Source organism: Thunnus maccoyii, chromosome 11 (genome assembly GCF_910596095.1).
Source record: "Thunnus maccoyii chromosome 11, fThuMac1.1, whole genome shotgun sequence".
In the NCBI taxonomy this organism is placed as follows: Eukaryota; Metazoa; Chordata; class Actinopteri; order Scombriformes; family Scombridae; genus Thunnus; species Thunnus maccoyii.
Genome location: NC_056543.1, coordinates 16,855,854 through 16,879,655, shown reverse-complemented (window position 1 = coordinate 16,879,655; position 23,802 = coordinate 16,855,854). Strand labels below are relative to the sequence as shown.

The 23,802-nt window shown below is 40.0% G+C and overlaps 1 protein-coding gene across 2 annotated transcripts in view; it reads right to left on the bottom strand.

Moving 5' to 3' along the window:
- Positions 1-23,802, bottom strand: part of tanc1b (tetratricopeptide repeat, ankyrin repeat and coiled-coil containing 1b) — a 110,734-nt gene that overhangs the window by 55,504 nt on the left and 31,428 nt on the right. For both annotated transcript variants that reach the window (XM_042426522.1, XM_042426523.1), the window contains exons 3-4: positions 16,983-17,189; positions 7,025-7,129 (exon numbers count right to left, since the gene is read on the bottom strand). In XM_042426522.1, coding sequence (XP_042282456.1) covers positions 7,025-7,129; positions 16,983-17,189 — 312 coding nt within the window. The remainder of the gene's footprint in view (positions 1-7,024; positions 7,130-16,982; positions 17,190-23,802) is intronic.

The following is a 23,802-nucleotide window of genomic DNA, read 5'->3' as shown; positions in this document are numbered from 1 at the left end:
AAATCAACCAGAGCTGAAATACTAAGGATTCAAAGTCAAAGTCATAGCAAACATGACAGGCATACAAAGTTAAATTAAATTTGGTATTTGGTTTGCATAAAGTAAATGGCATTTAGAGTTTTTTTTTTACCTTTATTTTCATACCTAGAGGCTGCTCGAAACAACCTCATTCTTATCTGTTGGCCAGTCTTATCTGTTATTGGTCTTGTGTCTTGCTCCAGGGCATGTCAGCTGTATTACTGAGGGAGGGGCAAGCACTGCTCATTAGTTTCCCTGCCAGATTTCTCCAACCTGTTTGCCGGTCAAATTGGCTACATTTCATTGATATGCTCTCCTCTTGAACCTTTGGGCCACTACTACCCATAAAACGGCATCTAAGGCTTTATTATGTAATGCTGCTGATGTAACATATGTTGTTGTCGTTTATCTAGTCTCACCACTATCACTGATGGTAAAAGTCCGCCAACGTACTGTAAGTACCACTTTAAGTACCATTCTGTTTACCATTTTGGTTTATGAGTAAGTGATATGTTTCTATTAAACACTGTTAGTGTGTGTGGGCTTTTTATAGCAGTAATAGCTGTGCAGTGCATTTAGTGCAGACTGTACCTGATGTTACTACGGTATATGTCCCCCTTTTAGTGGTAATCGCCATAGAAGTGCTGCTCTATAATATTATGAGACGGTATGTACTTTTAAACCAGTGGCATGGTACACTTGATAAAACGGAGCTCACATAATGGTGCAATTCATAAGTAAGACATCCATCCATCAACATAGGTCATACTCTGATGTCAGTGTGGGATTTATCAGTTTCTCAGGCTGTCATGTGCTCATGGAAAGGAAAACATTGAAAGAGGACAGCTATGGTTTTGTGATTTTAAATGCCATCAGCAGCAGAGCACTTCGGACTGAGAGTGGTCTACCTGTCTCAAGATAACCTGACAGTGGGCTGAATACAAGCCAAACCCGCTGGTCTGCCTATTCCATGTACAAAGTTTGGACACACTCATTCAAGTGAACGGAAAGGTGTCCAAACGTTTGACTGGTACTGTATATGTGTGTGTACATTATCCATTGCCATTTTGTCACACACAAACACTAATTGGACAAGTTCCATCTAGAGCCAGTGTGATACATCAGCATGACTGATATTTTCTGCATATTTTAACTTACTTTATTTTAGAACTGTAAAATGTCCTGTTCAGTACACAACTTGATCACATGTTCTTTAATAACCAAATTTAAGGGATCATTTAAAAAAAAAGTTATGTTAAAAATGAATTCCTGCCAAGGAATCATTATTGGATTTCATAAATGATCAAATTTCAATATCAGTATTGGCCTCAAAAATTCAATATCTGTGGGTCTCAAGTCCACTCACTATTCCCTCCATTACTACCCAGGTCAGGAGACTGTAAATGGGATTGAAGGTATCTGTCTGTTGCTCTGTCGGTTTGCCAGACTGTGTGTATGAGATTGATGACAGCAAACTGTCTGGTTGGAGGTGGACCAAATGCAGCTGCCACATTACACCAAAAGACAAGTAGCCATTTTATTACAGTGGAGAGTTATCATGGTTCAATAACGTGTCACTGAAAAAGTGGAGCACTATAACAATTCAGCACTTGTGCAGACCTCCACGACAGCTGAATAATCCCAAGTTAGCTGTTTACACTCAAACATAGTAATTAGATGACAGATTAGTCACAATCTAGAAAGACTCCACATATTTTATAGACATAACAGTGAGTTCAAAATATTTCATGCAGGATCACTCAATTAGAGCACATACCTTTTGCAGTCTTCCCGTAGCAACAGAACCATGTATAAAGAAATTCACATTCAATTATCGTTTCCTAACAAAAACCTATCCATACCCATTTCAGCTACTTGTGTCATCAATTCCGCAAAACTTCTGTGGAGTGCAAAGGCATAATTGAGAAGTCTTTGGTTAACCTGGTGAATAAGCCAAAGCCTTATACTGACAGAAACTAAAAAGCTATTAGGAGCCTGTACATTCACATAAATGGATTGTTGACCTATAGATATATTTCTACCCAGGCTGTAGACTGCCTTCATCCAAATGATTTGATGAGTGGGTAAAAAGGCTGGGAAATGGGTTGTCTATTATAACGTACCTCCTGCAATTTTGCAGTGTATAAAATACCATCCAGGAACAATGAGTGCAGTCAAAAGAGGAACATGATTGCTCTCATGGTTCTCATAACTACTCTAATCTCGATTAACCCAGTTTATTAATTGGTCCCATCTGAATGGACTTCACACATCTTTATTGGTTATAATATACCACTTAAAGCTTTTAAAACTTTCCTTTTCTGCCTTGCCAACTGCTCTTCAATAATATTTGTGAGAGAAAGGCCAGCTCTCCACTCGTACACCACTTGCCGTCCTTTAAGAATCAGTTTAAAACATCATAAAGGAATTGACATTATGTATGATTCTTAAGTGGGCATGATAAAACTGTGGCAGTAGGGCAAAAACTGCTTTGTAAGTACACAAGAGGTAAAATAATTGCATTTATATGGATGGAGGGCAGTTATAAGCCAAAATGGCTGCCTAACACTTCATACTTGGATGAAAATGAGCTCCCTCTGCTATGTATCTGATTAGTCCTCCATTTCTTACGCTACCCTGGAGATATGGAAAATCCAAGGATGTGACAGGAACCACTTTGTTATTCCAGTAACTGTACAGAAAATGGAGGCAAAAACAAAACAACATCGTTATCTGCTGCCTGAGGAAGTTTATGAGCAGGTGTGAAATAGCAGCCTTGTGGTGCAGTGATAGAAGAATGAAGACGGAAGAAGGAGGAGGAGCAGAAGAAGGATGGAGGAGGAGGAGGGGGAACACCGTGAACAGACTGGCTCCACAGAGCTGTCTCGGCTCTCTCCCTGCCGAGAAAACAATCCAGCCGGTGCTCATTAGCAGCTGGAGTTTCATTACCACAACAGTGGAGCCTGTTTAATGAACCCTCGATGAGAACATGCATCCTGCTTCCCCATTTGAGTTCAGAGGTACTAGGTGACGTGCCCCCCTGAAGCACGTTGAGTGCTGTTATTGCACTTTCTAATGTTGGAACCGCAAATGTCCTTTACTGCATGCACATATGGTTTATTCAATGAGACATTACAGTATATTGAGGTGAGACTGTTGTTAATACAGTGTCTCCAAGTAAAATGAGCTGTTATTATTGTTGTTCTAATGGTAGATATAGATGGCATTTCATTAATAATTTGACCAACAGAGCTTAGGCTTTTTCATGCAGCGATTCAGCCCTGTGGGACACAGCGGCTGTGCTATAAAGGATCCTCTAGAGATGAGCAGCAAAGATTAATGAAGCTTCCTCATCAAATGAGGGGAAAAGACAACATATAAACTTTCAGCCAGTTGTTTAAAAGAGGAAATCAACAATGAATCTGATATGGAGAGAGATAGATCTAATACTCTTTTATGGCAAAAAAAAGAAACTACAGCCCCATTCATCTCTGTTGCCTCAAAGTTACTGTTTTACTAAATGGTTGATGGTGAAGAAAGCTGCCTAAATATCATTTGAAGTTCTATGAAACAGTAACGATGAGTCTCGATTGTGCTGAGTCTTTATAAATGGTACCAAATGGAGCCAGTTTGTACAGCTGCTTTATGGGTAACTGATCCACCAGGTTCACTCTTCAATGGAAAGAACTCTGCCTTACATCCCTCTGTCTCCATTTCTCAATACAGAATCATACCAAGACAACATAAATTATACAACATTATCTGTAATATCTTATGAATGACTAATTCGAGGTGTGTGTAAAAAGAGGTCACCGGTGACACCATGGTTTCCTACAGTACATTTACAAAAACATTCCTTGCATGCAGCCTGCCAGACCCCAGCTGTGGCTGCGAGATCTTGCATCAGATTACATCTTGATATCAGGAAATAAGAAAAAGATCAGACCATATTAACCAAATTCACACATGGCCACAAACCCATAAGGGGGACAGGGGGGGAGACATGATGGCGGGAGAGAACGGGACCTGAGGTTGAGTCTTGATTGACAGAGACAGAGCTCTGAGACCACAGCTGAAACAATTATAACTGCCGGACTGTTAACCGCCTGTAGCAAATGCACTCATGCACACAAACACACACATACCTAAACAAACATAAATGTGCTTACAGACACACTAGCTAAAATTAAAAAAACAAACAAACAAACACTGCATTTAAACACATGCACAAGAAACTCTATCCTTCCTCAAAGCTATGTGAGACAACTCTACTGTAGGTCAAACCCACGTTGCCTTTTTTATCCTACAGCACAACCTGCTTGTTCACAACACAGAGCACTGAAAAGCTGTGCAACCTAATAGAGAAAGAAATTAATACATTCAAACTCTACATGCAAGGTTTAATCATGTCCACGCTTGGCCAAAATGACATGCATACACACACACACACACACACACACACACACACACACACACAAACACACACAAAGCCCTTTTACATCTCTGAAAAAAATCACTTGATTTGGGCCCTAAATGTCACACAGTTCTTATGCTGCAAACTCCCAATGAGTTTTCCAACTCAGTTTCTTCCGGCGCCGTGTCAACATGCTGACACTGTCCTTGTTACAAAAGCTGCAATGTCAAACAACCCTTTCATCCTGTCTCAGCAGTTAGAAAAAAAGCCAGCATTGTTTACCCTCTCTGAAGTAGGTGACTATACAGGCTGAAAGACGCTCTCTTTATTGAAAACAGAACACTGGAGACATCCTTGTCACATGCGCTCCGTGACGCATATGAATACAAGAGCATCATGTTGCTGTAGTAGGCCTGCGCCCTTGGAAGTAGCACGCATGGTCTTAAAAAAAAAAAAAAAAGCACAAATCCTATACAGTATGTGTAAATGAGTTCACATGGGAGAGTAAAAGGAGAGGCAGAGCATGTGTAGCTGTGCTCAAAAGCCTGTCATCTGTGCATGGGGCCTCATCTAACTACAGCTGGGTTGTCACAATTAGCCGTCATTAGTCTAGGTTTTATACAGTGCCCTAATTGTGCATAATTAGTTGAATAACTTGACCCCTTCCTGGAACTTCTCAGCAGTAAACTTCTTTGACCTGTTAACTACGACTGTGAGGAGAAGGAGGTAGATAGTTTATACGGCATATCTGATTACATTTATTGAATAATGCCACAAGTAAGTAGCTGTCTGACCTTAAAAGCATATTGTTTCTTTCTTCACTGTGAGAGCTGAGTCAATATTTGAGAACATGTACGAGTCATTCCCAAAGCTAAAAGCCAGACTTAAACGTCTTGGATGCCTCGAGCTGTTCAAGGAGACTGTTGTTATGAACTACAAAAATGTGCTACATTAGGCTGGGTCCTTTCCTAGAGAGTGTGATGTAATTTCTTATTTGTCATCAAATCACCAGTTTGGAACAGTTCACTCTTGAATCATTGGGAGCTGACTAGAAGAATAAAAACATGTTCAATTTTTAGCCTTAGCTTGATTTTTTTTTGTGTACTCTCCGTGTTTGAAACTGAAGCTGTTAGATGTCAGTCTCTATTTTGTGGCATCAAAAGGATTCTCTAGAGGCTTGGTCAGTAGATCTGTCACATACTTGTGAGATAGTTAGACCTGCTATAATGCCTGAAGAGTAATTTTAGCCTGGCACAAAATTAGAGAAGAGGCAGTACAGAGAACACGGGGTTAAAACAACCACAACAAGGGCTACAACCGTTTTTTAACCTTACTCACCTTGAGTATTATTTTTCTTTACTCTGTGATGGGAGGCAAAGGGGAGGGAGGTGGGAAAGCTTTGGAAAGACAGCATAGGCGTGCGTGTGGGGAGTGGGAATGTGTGTATTTATATGCAAGTGCTTCAAGGAGGATCTCAGGTCTGCAGAGGTGGGCAATGCATGGTGAATAGTAGAAAGGTGTTAAGGTATGGTGAGAAGGGGGAAGGGGGTGCTGTTTGTGCAACCTGCAGTAGATTTGCATTTATACTTAAAAATATTGTACCATGACTTATCCAACTGCTCATATTCTCCCCCTAATCAAATTTCTATTCAAACAATCCAAACTAGGTCTCTCAAATCTTTTGTCCTGAGAACACAACTCATAAAATGAGCTTACTCACACTGCCAGTTCACCAGCTGGCATGAGATAACATTTATCAGGCGTCCACTATCTGCCGGTAGTCCGCTCAAAGCCAAAACACTGCTCTGTGCCAGCTGAATGTCAGACACACCCTCGTGACTTGGTATGTAACAGTCAACAGTGAATGGGCTGTGCCGGGTTACTACCGTCTGCATATGTGAGCCATGTAACACTCCAGAGGGCAACGCTTTCTATGATGCCTTTTGCTAAAGATAGTGCATCCTACAACTCCACTTAAACCTATGGGGAGGAATTTGAGCCCGCCCTGCTCCGTTGGAAATCAAAACAGTGCACTTAGTGGAACATTACCCCTCCACACACAAACACACAACGCCCAACACAGGAGAGAACAGGCAGCAATAACACGAAAGGCACACCTCACAAAAAAACGTGGAAACAGAAGAACACACACGCACATGTGCAATTACTAAGAAATTAAGTGTATTGTCCTCACTACATTGCCGTGAAACAAATCCAGTGTCAGACAATACATCCCCACACAGTGGAAAACGGACCCCTCTGTAATCTAAACACACACTTTAAAATAAACACAGCACTATTGTGTGTTTGTAGAAGGGGCTACATGAAGGAACAGGGCTCAAACGCAACTGGTACTTACATGGACCACTCCTGAAGGAACTGATGCTATCCTTAAATTACCGAGACCTATCCCTGATCCCATGGACACGGCAATAATATTCTATGGCACACAAGAATCACATACAGCTACAGTTCACAGTATGAACGTAACGTTGTGGATTCCAGCTGACACGAACATTTGTCACTCTTGAGCCAGTTTATTAAAGTAACTTTTTCCAAAACACAAGCAGAGAAATATACAAATGTACTCACCATTGTGGGAGGACTCCTTGTTATCAGCCACCTTCCTCAGCGCTGAAACGATGGCATCAGAAGGAACACGAGGACTCTCCACATATTTGGGCTTCCTGATCGGACCTGCCAGCACGGACCGAAGATACAGGGGATATGAGAGAGAGCGAGTGAGAGAGAGAGAGCGAGAGAGAGAGAGAGAGAGAGAGAGAGAGAGAGAGAGAGAGAGAGAGAGAGAGAGCGTCAGACAGAGAGAGGGAGGAAAATAAATGCAGAAGAGAATGAGAGAAACAGAGAGAGAGAGAGCGTTCTTGCTGGATTAATGTGTTCCAGATGGGACTAGAGATGAGAGGTGGTGGTGTCTTAGTTGGATGGGCTTGGCTGCACTCTGTAACTAACATAAACTCACACTCACACACACACACACTCACACTCTCTCTCAGACAGCTCCCTGTGCTGATAGCAGTTCTGGTCTGTCTGACAACCCAGAATATTGTCTGCATGGCTGGAGACTCCCAGTAAAACACTACTAGCCAGCTCTGGGAATGTAAACTACAGCAGGAAACCACAGCAATTAGCCTCTTAGCGAACTTTAAAAATGAGCGATCAAACACACACATGCACTGTTGGAGATGTGAGAAACAGCAAAACAGACAAAAGAGGAGTTTTTTTTTTTTCTGCTTGTTGATCTGTGAGCTATCCCTTGAAAGTATGCCCTCCTATTGCTGCAAGGATACGTTTGGATAGATTAAGGTCCAGGTGTCCTGGTTCAAGTCAGATGATGTAATTGGGACAGCAGTACAGGGCTTTGAGGACCATCTTTAGCGAGGAGTCAAGGTTAGCTGGCTGCTCTGTTCCCTCTGCACACACCGTGACAGAATTAGAAAATCCCACAGCTCCGCACAGAATGCTAGCTCACGGTGCTGAATTTTGTGATAAACCATCACCATACTCACCCCACTAGAGACACGGCTCCTTTTGCAAAATTTCCATGTTTGTGTGTGCAAAAGGATTTGTCCTTGTTGTTCTACAAAATATTCTATAGAAAAATGTAATCTGTCCTAAAGAGACAACAATGAGGTAATTTCTTTGAGTGGTGGCAAAGGCCTGCTAATCTTTCCAAAGAATGGCAATAGAAATGTTTATACATCCAGGAAATCCAGGAAAGACACTAGACTAAATACTAAGCCATGAAACAAACATCTCCCAAGCAACTAGCTGTGTACTTTCAAGTCCTCTACTTCTTACCCACATTTTCCTGTGTAAAAAAGGAAATGTACTCCAGTTGAAACACAGAAGCAAAAATTAAACTGCAGAAAATAATCTGAAAACGAGAGGTGACTACAATTCATATCCATCAATCCATAGAAAATAAGAACAGCCTGCCTCTCTTTGCTACAGTCTCCCATGCAACTCCAGCCTTGACCTATTGTAACCCAATCCAAACCTCCTCCTCCTCCTCCTCCAGACTCCTGTTATCAGATGACTGTATGTGTAACCCCAGTCATAACATAAAGATTAGATGGGAGAGCAGAGATAGCCATTTCCTAATACCACTTCCAATACCAGTCACTCCCACCTCACAAAGAATCCTCTAAATCAGATGGAACAATTTCTTAAACCACAGCTGCGATCATGGCCACAGATACTAATAGTGGACTGGGGGGGTTCATGAGGTTGGGAAAAGGAGGGAGTCATGGGCGGCCATGTGAGAGGAAATGATATGGAAGTGTCACTGCAACAAACCGAGCATGAGAGTCAAAAGTCAGCTTGATGCACAGTGCCATCTATGGTTATGCAACTTGAAATGCATAGTGAGGAACGGTGCTTTTGATACCCTAGAAGAGCTTCTGCCTCTGTAAACTGTTCTCTTGCTTATTAGCAGAAGCCAGACATGAAGCTAGAAGCAGAGGTTGTAGTAAGTAGTGGTAGAGTGTGAGCACAAAAATTGCTTAGAGGTGATGATAGTGCTGTTTAAAAAGCACTATGATCTAAGGTTAAGATCTCTGTCAAATACAGATGTTACAGCCTGACTCTGAACCTATTCAAAATGTGTAAATAGATGCAAATCTAAGCCCAAAATAGACTGTGAAGCATCTACAAAAGCAATCCAAGTCAGCCTGTTATTTGGAAGACAAAGCCAAAGAGTCCTGAAAACCACCATTCATCTGTGGATGGTCAGGCACAACCTATTAACCAGGAGTCACACGGCTCCAATTAATGTGGGACTGCACAGACAGAGAGAGCTGTGTGTGAGAGACACACTTAGTTCAGGTAAATATCTTGGACCAAAAGAGCACTGTCTAATATGTTCCCTTGACTGTATTTCATCTAAAAACAACAGGGGGCATAGTTTGAGTAATCTAAACCATATGCTTAAGTTCAGTTTCAGTTTACAAAAAGTGCCAGGAGGAACACAGGATCCACACATGAAATAACAAACATGTGGCCGGCAATCCTGGGTAATTTTTGGCCACATCTAAGGGCTGATAATACAGGGGAGAGGCAAAAGGTCCTTCAGCAACACTCTGATGTTTGAGCATCAGCACATGACACACAAAGCACAGGGGGGAGTTTCTTTTCCATTCAAAATCTCATCTCCAGATTTAACGGGGTGCCATTACCACTGTGGCTCTCTGAATGGAAGCACTGACAAATTGTAAATTGAAGTCTATAACAAGCATGAAAAGGTCTGCAGGGCTGGAAAGTGTCTGACATATGACCCTTGAAGGACAATAACAGAGGGGCAGATATGAGACGTGCATGTCAATTTCTTTACACCTCGGATACAAAATCCAGACAGTAAATACGTTTAGGTGCTCATTAATTGGTTCACAATTATAGGAAGATGTATATATATTTACACACACATACAAATATATATATAGATAGGAAGATGATCATCAAGTTCCATTATCTTCCCAAATTCTGCAATGAACCATGGAGGAAAATGATAATGAGAAAGGACACCACCAACTATCAACTTGGTCACATCTCTGCAGTCTAACTCAGAGCCAGACACAACAAATTAAAATGCATTAAGTCTAAGTATTCTGAACATACCCCATGCAGAGAGGACGAATGAGAAATATCTCATTCTGATGTCCTCCAAAAAGCAGGCAGGCATTCCTCTGAGCAAAGAAAAGCTAGCAGATGGATTCAAAAGTATGTTGAGTTTGAAGAGAAAGAAAGGGAGACAGTTCTGGTTGTTAACAACACTGAAAAAATATATATTTCTATTCATCTGATTGGACAAAACTTGTGTGGCTTTGAGAGGATAAAGTCACTTTGAGAAATAGTCTAAGCTGAAAAAGGAAACTGGTGATTATTGTACACAACTGCAACACATGGATTATCTAACAAATAGTGTTGCAATTAACGACTTGTTTCATTATCAATAAATCTACCAATTATTTTCTTGTCTGACATTCTGTCTATAACATGTCTGAAAATAGTGAGACAGTCCTGTCACTATTGCCTAAAGTTCAATGTGACTTCTTCAGATGTCTTGTTTTGTCAGAAAAACAGCTCAAAACCCAAAGAAATTCAGTTTACAATGATACAAAATACTCTTTTTCTTTTCTCTTTTTGTATTTCATACAAAAAGAGAAAAACAGCAAATCCTCACAATTGAGAGGCTGGAGGAAGGGAGAGTTTGGCATTTTGCTGGAAAAAAATGACTTTGAATGATCAAATTTCAACATAGTTGACAATTAATTTTCAATTGACTATTTGTTTAATCGATCAATGTTTCAGCTCTACTAACAAATATTAAGTGAGAGAAAATATGTAAAAGGATGCAGAGGGAGTGACAGGTCAGACAAGAGTTAAGTGGAATAGACAAAACTGAAAAAAAGACATGCATGCTTCACGTGATCAATCCCCCAAAAGTACGGTGTGAATCCAATATGCAGTAGCAGTGTGTTCATGTAAATAAATGTGTAAATACATATGTTATATAAATAGGAAGTAAATTGTGGAGGAGGAGATGGGTAAAGAGGGGTTTTTTTTAGCGTATCTCTAGGGTAAAGCAGCCAGGCGAGCTGATATTCACTGTGAGACTCAGGAGTCCATGACCAGAGAGCTTTCAATCAGCCAGCACATGCACAGACACACACACACACATACCAAACAGTCCAATACCTATGACCAACAACTTACAATGTCCAGTCAATGCCGGTCAAAGGGAGGATTGTTCATGCTTGGGAAGTGATCAAGGAGTTTTCCCAGCATTCTTCAAGATGGATTCTTGACTTCTTCACATTTCAGCTTTTCAATGAGACAGTGTGCGAAAAACAGTCTCACAACAGCCGTCTTTATGCTCCAAAATGTCATTCTTCAACTGCAAAGTGCTCCATGACTCAAAGTGCTGCATGACAAACTCAGAGCTATTGAACATCTTGTGGAGAGGATGAGATACACTTGGTCATATTAATAGCTGTACCCAAGCTACCAAGTTTTCACCACTATGTGCTGAAAAACAGCTGAGAAAGTATTACAGACATGGTGCTTTGTGAACTTAAAATGCTGATTTATGAGTCCTTCCCTATTCATAGCCTGACATATTGCTATTATCCCCTCTGGTTAATGCAATTTCTGCATTCGGCAACTGTGAGAGACTGGTGATCTTTTGCGACTAAACTGTATGTTTAATAGTCACAACTAATCTCGTACATGCTGTTTTACAGGCTGGTGTGAATTATATTTATTAGTCTCCACTTTGCACATGGTCATACATTTTCTGAAGATACAGTATATGATTTGTTCCTTTCCCCCTAACCATTTACAACCGCTATATAAATGCAAGCCATTAGTATGATACCCCACTATATCATATGAGCATCCTGAGACTGACTGAAGAGGCAATGACAGTGCAGGTGAATTGCGGTTCCACTGCTGCTGAATAAGGGGACGGCATGTGATAAGGAGCCAAAGCAGGAGTGTAGTGAAGTGCAACGAAGTGGAGAACTGGATAGAACTTTTCAGTGGGTGCCCGACAGAGGAAACCTTTCAAAGGATCCCTGCAGCATCAAGGTCTTTTACAGCTCAGCTCTCAGAAAGGCATCAATATTCCCTCTGGGCTGTCTGGTTACTGTCAATACCCCGGAGGTGACTTCAGGAGAACTCACCTCAAAAGGGGCTACAATTGGCTTTAAAGAGAGGTTCCTGTCCTCTTGACAGAAAGGCAAACTAAATTACGCTCAAGAATGTTGTTGGATGGACGTTGTTGCATGTTGTATTATTTGTCAGACAGAACATGGAGGGTATTAAATATTGTGTCAAGCTAAAAATGATTGCTGAAGGTGAGTTACACTTGAATCCTTTGTCAGAAGTCTCTGTTAGAAGAGGTGATTTCAGTTCAAGCAGCCAGTCTTGAACTCTGCAACTGACTACAGGCAAAACCATGAAGATATTCCAGTGTCACCAAATGACATTCTGTGTTATTTTCTGTAGTCTGTCGTGTTATCGTCTAAAGCTATCATTTACGTTTACTCTAAACAAATCTCTCTGAACACAGACATTTTACAAAATGGCTATGTTACTATGGCTATGTTAAGTTTCCATCTAAAAAAAAAACAACAGAGAGACTGCACACAATGGTTCAGACAGCTCACCATCACTCATGGACAGCAGCCAGTGTGCTCTGAGCAAAAAGGAGATAAAGAGGAGATAAGCAACTAAAAGGTCATGGTATCAGACCACTGACGGTGAAAGTCGTCGCCTGATAGGCTTCAAATGCCAGTACGCTTCATCAGAATCTGCTTGTCGGATGGTGGAACAGCTTTGGAATTTCATAATTATTTGTTTGATGATTTATGTCACTTACAAAAAGCAACAATCAAAAAATCACACAGTGATTGGCCAGCTGTGCAGAGGTGAGAAAGTAAGCAAGGTGTGAACTTCTCTCTCTAGCTTTTTTCCCCATTCTTTGCAGTAGAGACCGTCTCTTTGACAGGCAGCTTTTCACTCCGACTTTGAGTGCGCTTGACTGAATGACAAAAAAAAAAAGAAGTTCTTGTAGCATTTCCAGCTCCTTTGATAGAGAAATCATGTCAGAACAGTGAACTGTGCTCTCAGGTGGTGATCTGCTTACCTGCATGGCTGATCAATTAATGAATCATGGACCACGGACAGCCACAGCATTACATCCCCCCCCAGCTCTCATCAATACAAAAACCACTTAACTCATTTCTGTATTTACAACAGCATACTAGAGACCATTCCCCCTGTGGCCTCTTTGCTAATATACAAATTAAAATGATACACTGCCCATAAAGCAATAAATTGATATGAACTGCTGTTTTATGATCTTTTCCGGGCTGGCAGGGAAGCAAAGCATGGCGCTAACTGTTCTGTATCATGTGACTACAGAAAGGTCACACAGCTACTCTCCAGCTATAAAGCCTCTATCTACCGCTCTTCAACCTCTTGCAGTCATTCAATGTCACTAATATTTAATATTTTATCATATTTAACTATATTAATTAATGCCGTTCACAGCAAACTGTTGCTTTAAATGGTGCCGTGTGGTTGTACGTTAAAGAGTATGTTTAAGGAGAGGAAAGCACTCATCTAACATCTTCAACAAGGTCATCCTTGCATACATGCAACTCACTTAGCAGTGAGTGCAACCTTGAGGAAAACAGATGCATTCAATCCCACAATGGCACAGTAACTTATCACAACCAGAGGAGGTCACTGTGGAGATACCCAAGAGACTGTCAGAGGTGGAGCAGAGGGAAGATTAAAAGTTCTGTTACTTCTAACTGCAGGAAAAGACCTGAAAAGCTCAATTACCGTGTCATCATCTATATTCTACCCTTAAAATTGAGGTTCAAGGTTTTGGATAAATGATCTATGACCTGCAGTAGGTTGGAGCAGGTTGGGTCCGTCCAGGCAACATTCTTGTAGTAAATGTCCCTCCCTAGGCCTTTAGAGGGGCTGTAAACTATTAGGACTGTAAAGCCTAGGTGCTGGTCAACACATGTCAGGGTGCTGTGTTTCATGGTTAAGCTCTGGGCTTAGCTGATCAAAGCTGCGGCAGTCAACGCCACCAGGATTTTGCGGCTCAGGCATCCGTCACACTCCTAATTAACTTAATGTTTCTCTGTTGTCCCCTGTGAAGTTTTCATGAAAAGAACAACCACAAAGTTAAAGCCTTCCAAACTGCAACAGATTATCCGATGTGTCAGGAAACAAAGCCAAGCCACAAAATGCTTTCTGATTCTGTGAAACCACTTCCTCTCAAAGACATCAGTGATAGCTAGATGGAAGACAAACGGATGGATGAAAGAATACATTGATGGATGTATGTAAAACTTGACATAATGTATAACTTGGTACATAACTGCAGACTAGTTAACAGGACTACTTGATTAAAGATCTAGACTGGTACATATACGCTTTTAGGAAATGTTTTTAAGAATAGTATTAAACTTTGACTTAGTAATAAAAGAATTAGAACACTGGTCGTATTATGTAACAAATTAAATGCAATTTTCAGCAAAATGTTTGATTGTCAAGTGCTGTATTAAATGGCACCCAATTAGTGTAATATACAAGCTACAGAGATGTCTACACTAAATACCATCCTTTAAGCACTGCATAAGCCAAAAGTCAACCTTCTAATCACTCATTGTATTCAAAGTTACATATATTGCAATGTATTTGAGCCTGTGAGCTGTATGATAAAGCATTTAACCATGATAACTAGACACATCTAGTTTTGGAGGACTGAGAGAGCAGCTCATTCAATAGATATATCAAGAATATTAGATATGCTATTTGGAATATTAGCCACCACGAGTCATTATTCTGCTTTATATCATTTAATTAAGGACGAATTAGGATCAGAATCACTCACTTAACTGATCTGACTGTATTCATAGTGAATGCAACATGTCATGAACATGGTGACTCTTTTCATGGTGTATTTGTATTAGAAGGGTGACATGTGTCTTTTAGCAACCACAAATTTCCAAGACATCTTTCCTTTGTTAGAAAGTGCATGTAAGTCCACATCTGTGAGCATGATGTGACCATTCGCAGGCAAATCCTAACTGAGATAGGATACCCCTTAAGCTATGCTAGTTAAGAGCCAAGATAAAATCATAACATGTAGTAAATGTGTAAATGTTTATGCATGGAATATATTCTTCATTATAAAATTAAGAGAAAACTTACATTTTCATAATTTTATATTAGTATATTTATACATACTGGTATAATAGGATAGGACCAGTCAGTGTGGGTGAGCTAGCCAGACACCGATGTGAATTTTTCCACATGAATTTGTTGAAATAGTTTTGAGAACTCCAGCGTTGCTCCTAGAAATATAGAGTGACTCAACATGGACTAATTTCACTGACAATTTGAGCTAATAAAATGTCTGCATAATGGCAATGACTCACAGGATCGTATCACTTTTTTTTCCATTCTTGAGAGAGGAAAGCACAATCATATCCATTAAGCTGAGTCTTAAATTATATATAGAACTCTATGTCTCTTTCGACAAGATTGAGGAAGAGAAAATTTAGCATTATGGCCCATGCTGTTTTTGTCGCAGAACTGAGACATTTCCTGCAGTATGTGTTTATTAACTGGAGGTGTGAACTCTTCCCCTACGGGTTTTCACAGTTACCTGTGAGGACAGCGGAGGGGAGCCTTCAGACCATCCCCCGACCCTATCTTCCTGGCTGTCCTCCATAACATCCTATCTTGTCAGTCCATTTTTTTCCCCCTTTTTCTATGCCTCAGAGCACCCCAAGTGGGAGTATGCCTTTAATGAGTGTGTTCCCCTTCCCCGGTCCCCTGGGCCCTTTTCACCTTCACAGCCTACCCAGTCTCTCCTTACTCTTCATCTCCCCCTCTTGTCCACCCCTTCATGTCTTTAAATGTACATTTCATCAGTGCTCTCTTTGATGGGTTTAAACAGCCATCGCAAATCCAGAGCCACCTAAGAGAGGTGAATAGATTTGTTTTAACTGGAGTAGGATCTGAGCAAATGAAACTCTGCTTGGCCATCATAAACTATTTTTCCAGTAGTTTTACTTCATTTTCAGTCTATAAACTAGACTTGCAATTGTGTTTCTAGTTTTCCAGTGAACATTTGAATAATGTTCTGCACACATTCAGGCCTGCAAGACCAATATTAGGTTTTAAAGTATGTGATGAAAATTGCAGAAAACGTGCTTAGAAAATCAGATTTGAGAAGGAAAACACTAAAGCAAACACAGTATTTCCATCCAGATCTGTAGCTAAAATTAAAATATGACTTTCCATGTGAGAGAGGTCATTTAAACAAAAACTCAATGAAAAAAAAAAGAATATTTAAACCTGAATATCAAAACTGTGAGCTTGAACGACACAACAATGGATAAAGCCATACATTACCTCCCCATCCACTCATCTTTACACTAAACAGATCAAAGCTGTAACCACTCTAAACAAAGGCTAGATAGCCCACAGATGAGTGCCACATGTGAGTGGGGCCACACTGACCACTTAAGGGATTTCTCTCCTCTTTGCCAAGTCTCCAGGATACAAAGACTCAGGTTGAAACAAGTTCAGCTACAAAGGTATCCCCTGCTTTGAAGCACCCCACAGCTGCTGACAAGCATGTTCTCAACATGGTGCATAGAAGGAGCCGGGGAGGACAGACAATTAGATCCAGTGTAAACATACGCCCATTACCAGCCAGTAAGTGTAAACACACAGTGCAGTTGTAGAGACCACTATTTCGACACAATGTGATCAAATACAGGGATGAAGTGACGAAAACAATTCTGTGTAAGCAAACTGAACTCACAGTCAAACCAAATGGTCCAGCTATAATTATTACGTTATCACTAGATCTTCCATGGTCTTATTGTGGCATGTGGTGAAGAACAGAAGTGTTTCATTCTGAGAATGAAATGGCAATACAACATCAAAATCAGGAATCATACAGAAAAGCTACAAATATAGGTCCAAACCGTACCTGGTGATCTCTTGCTAGGTCGTAGGGGCATCATATAGGATTGTCGTGGCAGGAGAGGTGAGGAGGGGAGAGACATGGACACCCCCTTGGCAAGGCTTAGTCTGAAAACATCATCTGGGACATTAGGGTGACCACTGCCAGGGCCAGGGGGCTGGGGGTCTCTCTCAGGTGGGTATCTTCTTTGGGCACTGTGGCTGTGAACATCACCTGTTGAGGAGAACCACAAGGTGGTTAGAGATTTTACAAGTAGCATCAGCATCAGCTCGTGCAATGACATGAGGAATCTAGGTATCCTCAAGTCTTTCTGGCTGCCACCTAATCATTTTTGTACAAACCTTCCGTCAGTAAACAAATCTTCACTTTACATTTTTCAAGTTCAATAGAAGGTACCACTATTGTGAAGTGTAACTATTCAAAATTCTATTGTCATTGCCCTGTAAACAGTGCACTTATGTGACTTTTAATGGTGCATGTTTCCTCACACGCATACACCATAAAAGTCACTTGATTGTGTGACTATTGTGGCACAGTATTGTTGGAAGAGTGAGAATTACTGAGCAAAGTATGTGTTATATGAATATGAATGTACTATGCATGAGTTCACATGACTTCCTTTATGCTAGTTTGATAGGATTGTTTTAAAAACTGTACAGGTAGAAATATACAAAAAAATAATAAAAAAATGGTTGGTCTGTGGTTAAAACAATATGTCAAATAAGCTTAGAGCATAGACACTCTTGACTCTTCCCAGCTACACCATCGCTTGCAAGTGGTTGAATTGGCTGTGAGCGTGTGTCCTTAAGGCTACATGTTTCCAGTTTTTTTTTACTAAATAATGTCATGTCCCAAGCACATTTCTCCTTCCTGTGTTCATTTTCAAGATGAACAGTTGAAGCTAGAAGTAAAGAATTGCAGGGACAACAAAGACATAGTGACTCCTCCAACACCATAGGATCTCCAGTGATTTTCAAATTTTCTATCTGGCATAGTGTCACATAACCAAACTTTTTAATTTGTATATATGTTACTAAAAAGTTAATTTTGACCACCAGTACAAGTCATTGCATTACATGATCCCTTTACAGCTCTACAGAACTCTTCAAAAAAGACTTTTTGATGCAATACACTTGATAAAAGAAATGAGTGGCAACGTTCAGTAGACCTTTGAGTTTAGCTCCAACAGGGGAAAATAACACAGTCAGAATGTGCCTGAGGAGACTAAACTGGAATCTCTCCAGAGGATCATAATCCCATAGTCACCAGGATGGCCAATTTTTCCAATCACCGGGAAACTCCATGACCACAATGAGGGACTTTTGTAGTATTCTGTCCACAGAGATGATGTATGTTAATATGTTTTCCAAGGAAAACGAAAAGTTGTTTTGTGATGTAGTAATCATTTACCATGTAAAATGTACCTTACTTTTAATCCACTAAGAACAGATTTGAACATTTTCCAACATATCCCCGAAAACAACCTGCAAGAAACTTTTGTTTAGATGTGAATAAAGATGGCCTGAGTGACCTTGAAGCTGTCCCAACTCAAACAATATACCAAACCACTCGTTTTTACTACCATCCTGAGTCTGAAGTATGAACGCCAGGAATGTAAAACCTCAGAGGAAATCTCTCAGCGGTAACATCTTTCACAGCAACAGCAGCAGAAAGCAGCTGGTTCTGAGAGGAGGACATTTTGAGTACATACAAAACAGACGTATCAGTTGAAAACACTGAAAAACCAAAAATGTCAGCTTTTAGGACATAAGCACAACAGGTGGTCTTTTTATCTAGATGACAAAATAGGGCTCGGCGACATGGACAAAAAAATTAAATCTCAATATCTTTGTTTTCCCCATGCCTCAGGATGATTCACAATATTGATCTTTTTTCCCTTGAAAAACACAGGGAGACTAAAACATAGGGATGGGTTCCAATAGCCACTTCCCTTTTGGATCCAGTTCCCGTTGGCAAAATACCCAGATTCATTAAGCTCCGATGCTAACGAATCTCTTATCAAACCTTTTATCTTTCTTCTCTCTTTTTTCATTAGCAAGGACCAATAGAAAACATACGTATAGTAGATAGCAGGCTTTTCATTTTTAGCCAACAGTCGTTGTCACTGATTAAAATGACAGACATCACCTGCAGCAAATTAGATCAGCTGTAGCTAATTAACATTAATTCTGTAATGGCTAAACTGAAAAGTTTAGGCTGTTCTCTGGTTAATATTCTCTCTGCAGCTGCTGTCTGTGTTCAGCCAAAGACTGTTTGCGAGTGAAAAGAGTCTGTAACACCACTGTATGACCACAAGTCTCTTTTCTTAAGAAATGATCTAGCATTTTATAAGAATCTCCCAGTTAATCTGTGAGTCTTACGTATCAGCATTTCGATCTGACAGCCTAATAGTCCTGTATCAGAACCTTCAGTATTTGGAGTGAGTAGCTGGTGAAGTACAGTAGTCTTTTAATGCTGTTGATTAGCTGTTAATTAAATGTGTCGGATACATATAATTAGCATTTCATATATTATGCTGCTCATCTCATTTTCAAGTTGTAGATACAGGTTGTGAACATTAATTAGGCTGCCACTAAAAACTGTGGTGTTTCTGCCTTTTCAACCAACAAGAGGTGATTAAGCCATCTTTGAGTTGTAGTTATTTTATCCTTCAGTTACATGCAAATGTTGAAAGATAAACCTAATAAAATTTGATAAGGGATTTGAAAGGATCTGATACTTTGATAAAATGCCATCAAACCCCTTCACTACTAAAACATGATTGCAACATCACATTTTAGGGCTTTATGAAATATCAAAAGACCTGCACCACCTGAAATGCTGTCATCATTATGCACATTTTGCACATTCAAAAAATACATGTTATCCCATAAAGCTATAGACTGTCAGTAGCAGGAAGGTCCACACACTAATTCATCTGTTCTTGCTGTTGTTGTGCTCTGCTTACAGTTGGCTGGTAGCTTCAGCTCCCAGCAGAGGACTGACTAAGCAAAGTCGAATCCGCACACTGTTCCGTCGACTACCCTGGCTTCACCTCTCGTAACCACATAATGCCTCGTCAACAAACTAAAACTGAGAGTGCAGATCAGTGTCTAGTCATTTTTAGTCTGTCCCTCTTGTAGATGTGACAGCTAATGTAGTCGGCTGCCATCTACATTACTTTTTGACTAATAATAACCTTTTTGTGCATGCTGTCTTAACTCGATTTTCACGATGTCGACATTTTACACATCATCCCTATGACAACATATTTGTGGGTTTTCAGAGCTTTCATACAACTTTCTACGCCCAGTTTCATGGTATTTAGTTATTGGTGGTTACGCAACCTTGTTTCACAGGCTTGTGCCACAGGCTTGCAGAGAAATCAGCTTATACTATACAGCAGGGCTAATGGTGGATTTCAGTGTGGAGTGGTCTCTTACTGAGATTTCCTATAATCATTTGAACAACTGAAATATTGAGCATTCTTCTACTTCGACCGTTGGAATGGAACAAATCTTATGAACAGGCCAATTATAAAAAAACCCTGAATTACGATGCTAAACTCTCAAGGAATACTGCACTCAGGACAACAAATATGGCATACTGCTCTTTCGCTCTGACTGTTGCTTCACTGCTCAGTATGCAAACACTGCTGCATCTGCTGCTGTTCAACATTACATTATTTGATCAGTTCCACCTCCATGCCAGCATCCACCTGTAGGCTCTGTTTTTTTTTTCCTAGGGGAAATCTTACAGTTTACCGTCATTTCTCAGTCTCCACTTTGCTAAGCTTTGTGTATGCTTGCAGGGATGAACAACTCTAATAGATGTCAAATACAAAATTTGTCCCGTATGAGTTATCTGATTGATGTGTTTAAAGGAGTTAATAAAAAACCTTGAATGTTAAAGAATATTTCCTTATTTGGAGAGGAAAGGCATCTTGTCAGAAACATTTTTGACCACCCACATCTTGCAGCATGGTGCACCGTCAAGATTTCCTTCAAGGAAACATTAACATCAACATCAACAGTTTGGGTCTGATGAAAACAAGAGAGACAACTGTTGTTGTTCATGAAATCAACTTGACATTCAGATAGAATGCCATGCCAGACATAAGTCTCTTCATGTGTTACTAGGTCCACAAACATGGATAACTGGTAGAGATGGGAAAAAGCTGGAGACCTGGATCCTTGAAAACACAGGGCCACATAATATGTATTTAAACCCCGGGTCATGGGCCAGTGAGCATTTCTCATGCCATGGGACACATGAGAAGGACATCTAGTTAGTGGAGTAAATAAAACTGTGTCATTGACCACTATGTTAAGATAACATGTCATTCATTAAGCATTCTAGCTGGCCAAGTACAAAAATCATTCACAGGCAGGTGACTTTGTGAAGTGTTATTCATCTTCATATATTTTATAATAAAATCTTTATCCACTCTGTTCCTTTTGTTTCTCTGCAGGGCTACAGCAGAATGTTGATAGAATGATAAAGTTTTATGAATGTATCTTTTTCTTTATGTTTTGTCATATTATTGGCCTAATATATATAGCGATAAATAAATAGATAGATAGAGGATAGATAGATAGATAGATAGGTAGATAGATATACACTTAAATGCATGTATTCACCTTTAGCAGTCCAGAGTGATGGCACAATCAGTCAAACTTGGAAAACATACTGGCCCCAAACAGGTTTAACATGATGCTTATTTTGAAAATTATTGAATCAGAAAAAATGAGAAATTTATAAGAGTGTAAGTCAGCTGCACATCTCACATCTAGACTCAGTAAACCAGTCAGTATTTCATTCACTGTTTGAGCTTCTCTGACCTGAGACTATATAAAGTTTCTCAAACTGGAAGCAGAATCTGGTGTTGTTGTTGTTGTTGTGGTTATGAGGCAAACAGAAGTGGGCCAATAAAGTATGACAGTAAAAAGAGAGAAAAAAAGAATGCACAGTAAAAATGTAGAATACAGTACTTAAAAGTGGTTGAACAAATCTGAGCAAAGTCCAAATATATTTTAAAGAAAACTGAGCAGCTTGAGATACCAAGGGTAAAAGCTGTATCCATGTCACTGCCTGGTTCATTTCTTCACAGCTACATACAAATACGCTTGCAAGGCTATGGCTTGAAGGAGAAAATCTCACCTGGGGCTATACCTCTCAGCTCTGCATCTCTAAAACATGAACAATAAGTTTAGGTGTGTACAGTAGAGTACGTTCTATTCTAACTATATGAAAGTCAGGGTAAGTATACTTTGTTGTTTCCTATGTAAAAAGAACACAATGTAACTCTATAGTAATCTCAAAGACTTCAACAGAAAAACCTGTTAAGCTGGTCACGGTGGTTTGCAATATAATCCAGTTTTCCAGAATTCTGCCAGCTTGCAATATAAGACAGTATATTTCTTTTATGGTGTCACTGTACTTAACACTTAATCATTCGCACTTTCAGGGCAGCTATATTTCACTTTCTCTGCTATCAAACTTCCATCTTTGGGGTGGCTGTGGCTCAGAAGGTAGAGTGCGTCATCTACTAATCAGAAGTTCTGTCCGCATGTCGAAGCGTCCTTGGGCAAAGATATTGAACCCCAAATTGCTCCTGGTGGTTGCACCAGCTAGCTTGCCACTAGCTCACTACCATCAGTGTGTGAGTGTGTGTGTGAATGGGTGAGTGAGCAACAGAAACATTATAAAGAGCTTTGGATAAAAGCTCTATATAAATTCAGCCATTCACCATTTATCTAGGACTGAGTATTACCTATATTTTACTGTCTCACCTATCGAGATACTGTAATTTGTTCTCCTCACAGAAATGGTTTCCCACAGTCTCTACAGATGACTTAACTTCAGACTTGCACATGACTATTATTGCTTTCGCAACACTTTCCAGCCAGGCAAAGAATACACCTAACCTGGAAGTCGCCTCGACCCCCCCACCCCTCATCCTCTGCCTGGCTGAAAGATGTGATGTTGTTTTTTTATCTAGAAAAGATAAAGTTTACACTTAGAGGGTTTAGTGAGTGCTTCCTAAAAAAGTGGCAACACTTCTTCTCCTATTTTAATGGCTTATCTGTTCTTCCTCCTGACTGACTGCCTATGTTTATACATGATATCATCGGCCTGCAGCTCGCTCCTGGACAATGTACTTCTTAACCCCATGGCCAAGTATAAACAATTTGAAGCAGAGGTTTTTTTTCAATTTTTATTTTACTTTCATTTATTTTATTTGATTTATTTATTTTTCTTTTCCACTTCTTTTTTCCCGGCCATCTACTTACTCAACCCATTGTTGGTACTGTATTGGTTTTCATTGGTTATCGATGTCTTCCCCCTTTTATTTTTTATAATTATATATATACTGTATATTTTTTGTAATGTGTGTAGTTGTTGTTGTTGTTGTTGTTGTTGTTGCAGGAGTTGGGTGGGGTGGAAGGGTGAGTGGGCAAAAGAAAATATGAAAAATGGTGACTTGTAAACCCAGCATTGTGTTAATTGTTTGCTTTTCACCAATAAAAACTATCATAAAATTTTTTTTTAAAAAAAGACTTGCAAATGACTTTACCTGGCTACTACTTTCCTTGGTGGGATCCAAGCCCTGGATGGGAAAAACAGGTTCTGCTTTACTGAGAACCAATGCTGAATGGAAAGACCATTCTAGTCCTGGAGCCAGCTAAAAGCAAAATAATCTATTCTGTGGCATCAAAGTTGCCCACTCATCATGGCCACAAATTAAAATGTATGAATTATCAACCTCAAAGTAACATGTAATACCTAACTAATAATACAGATCATACGTCAGCAGACCCAGTTA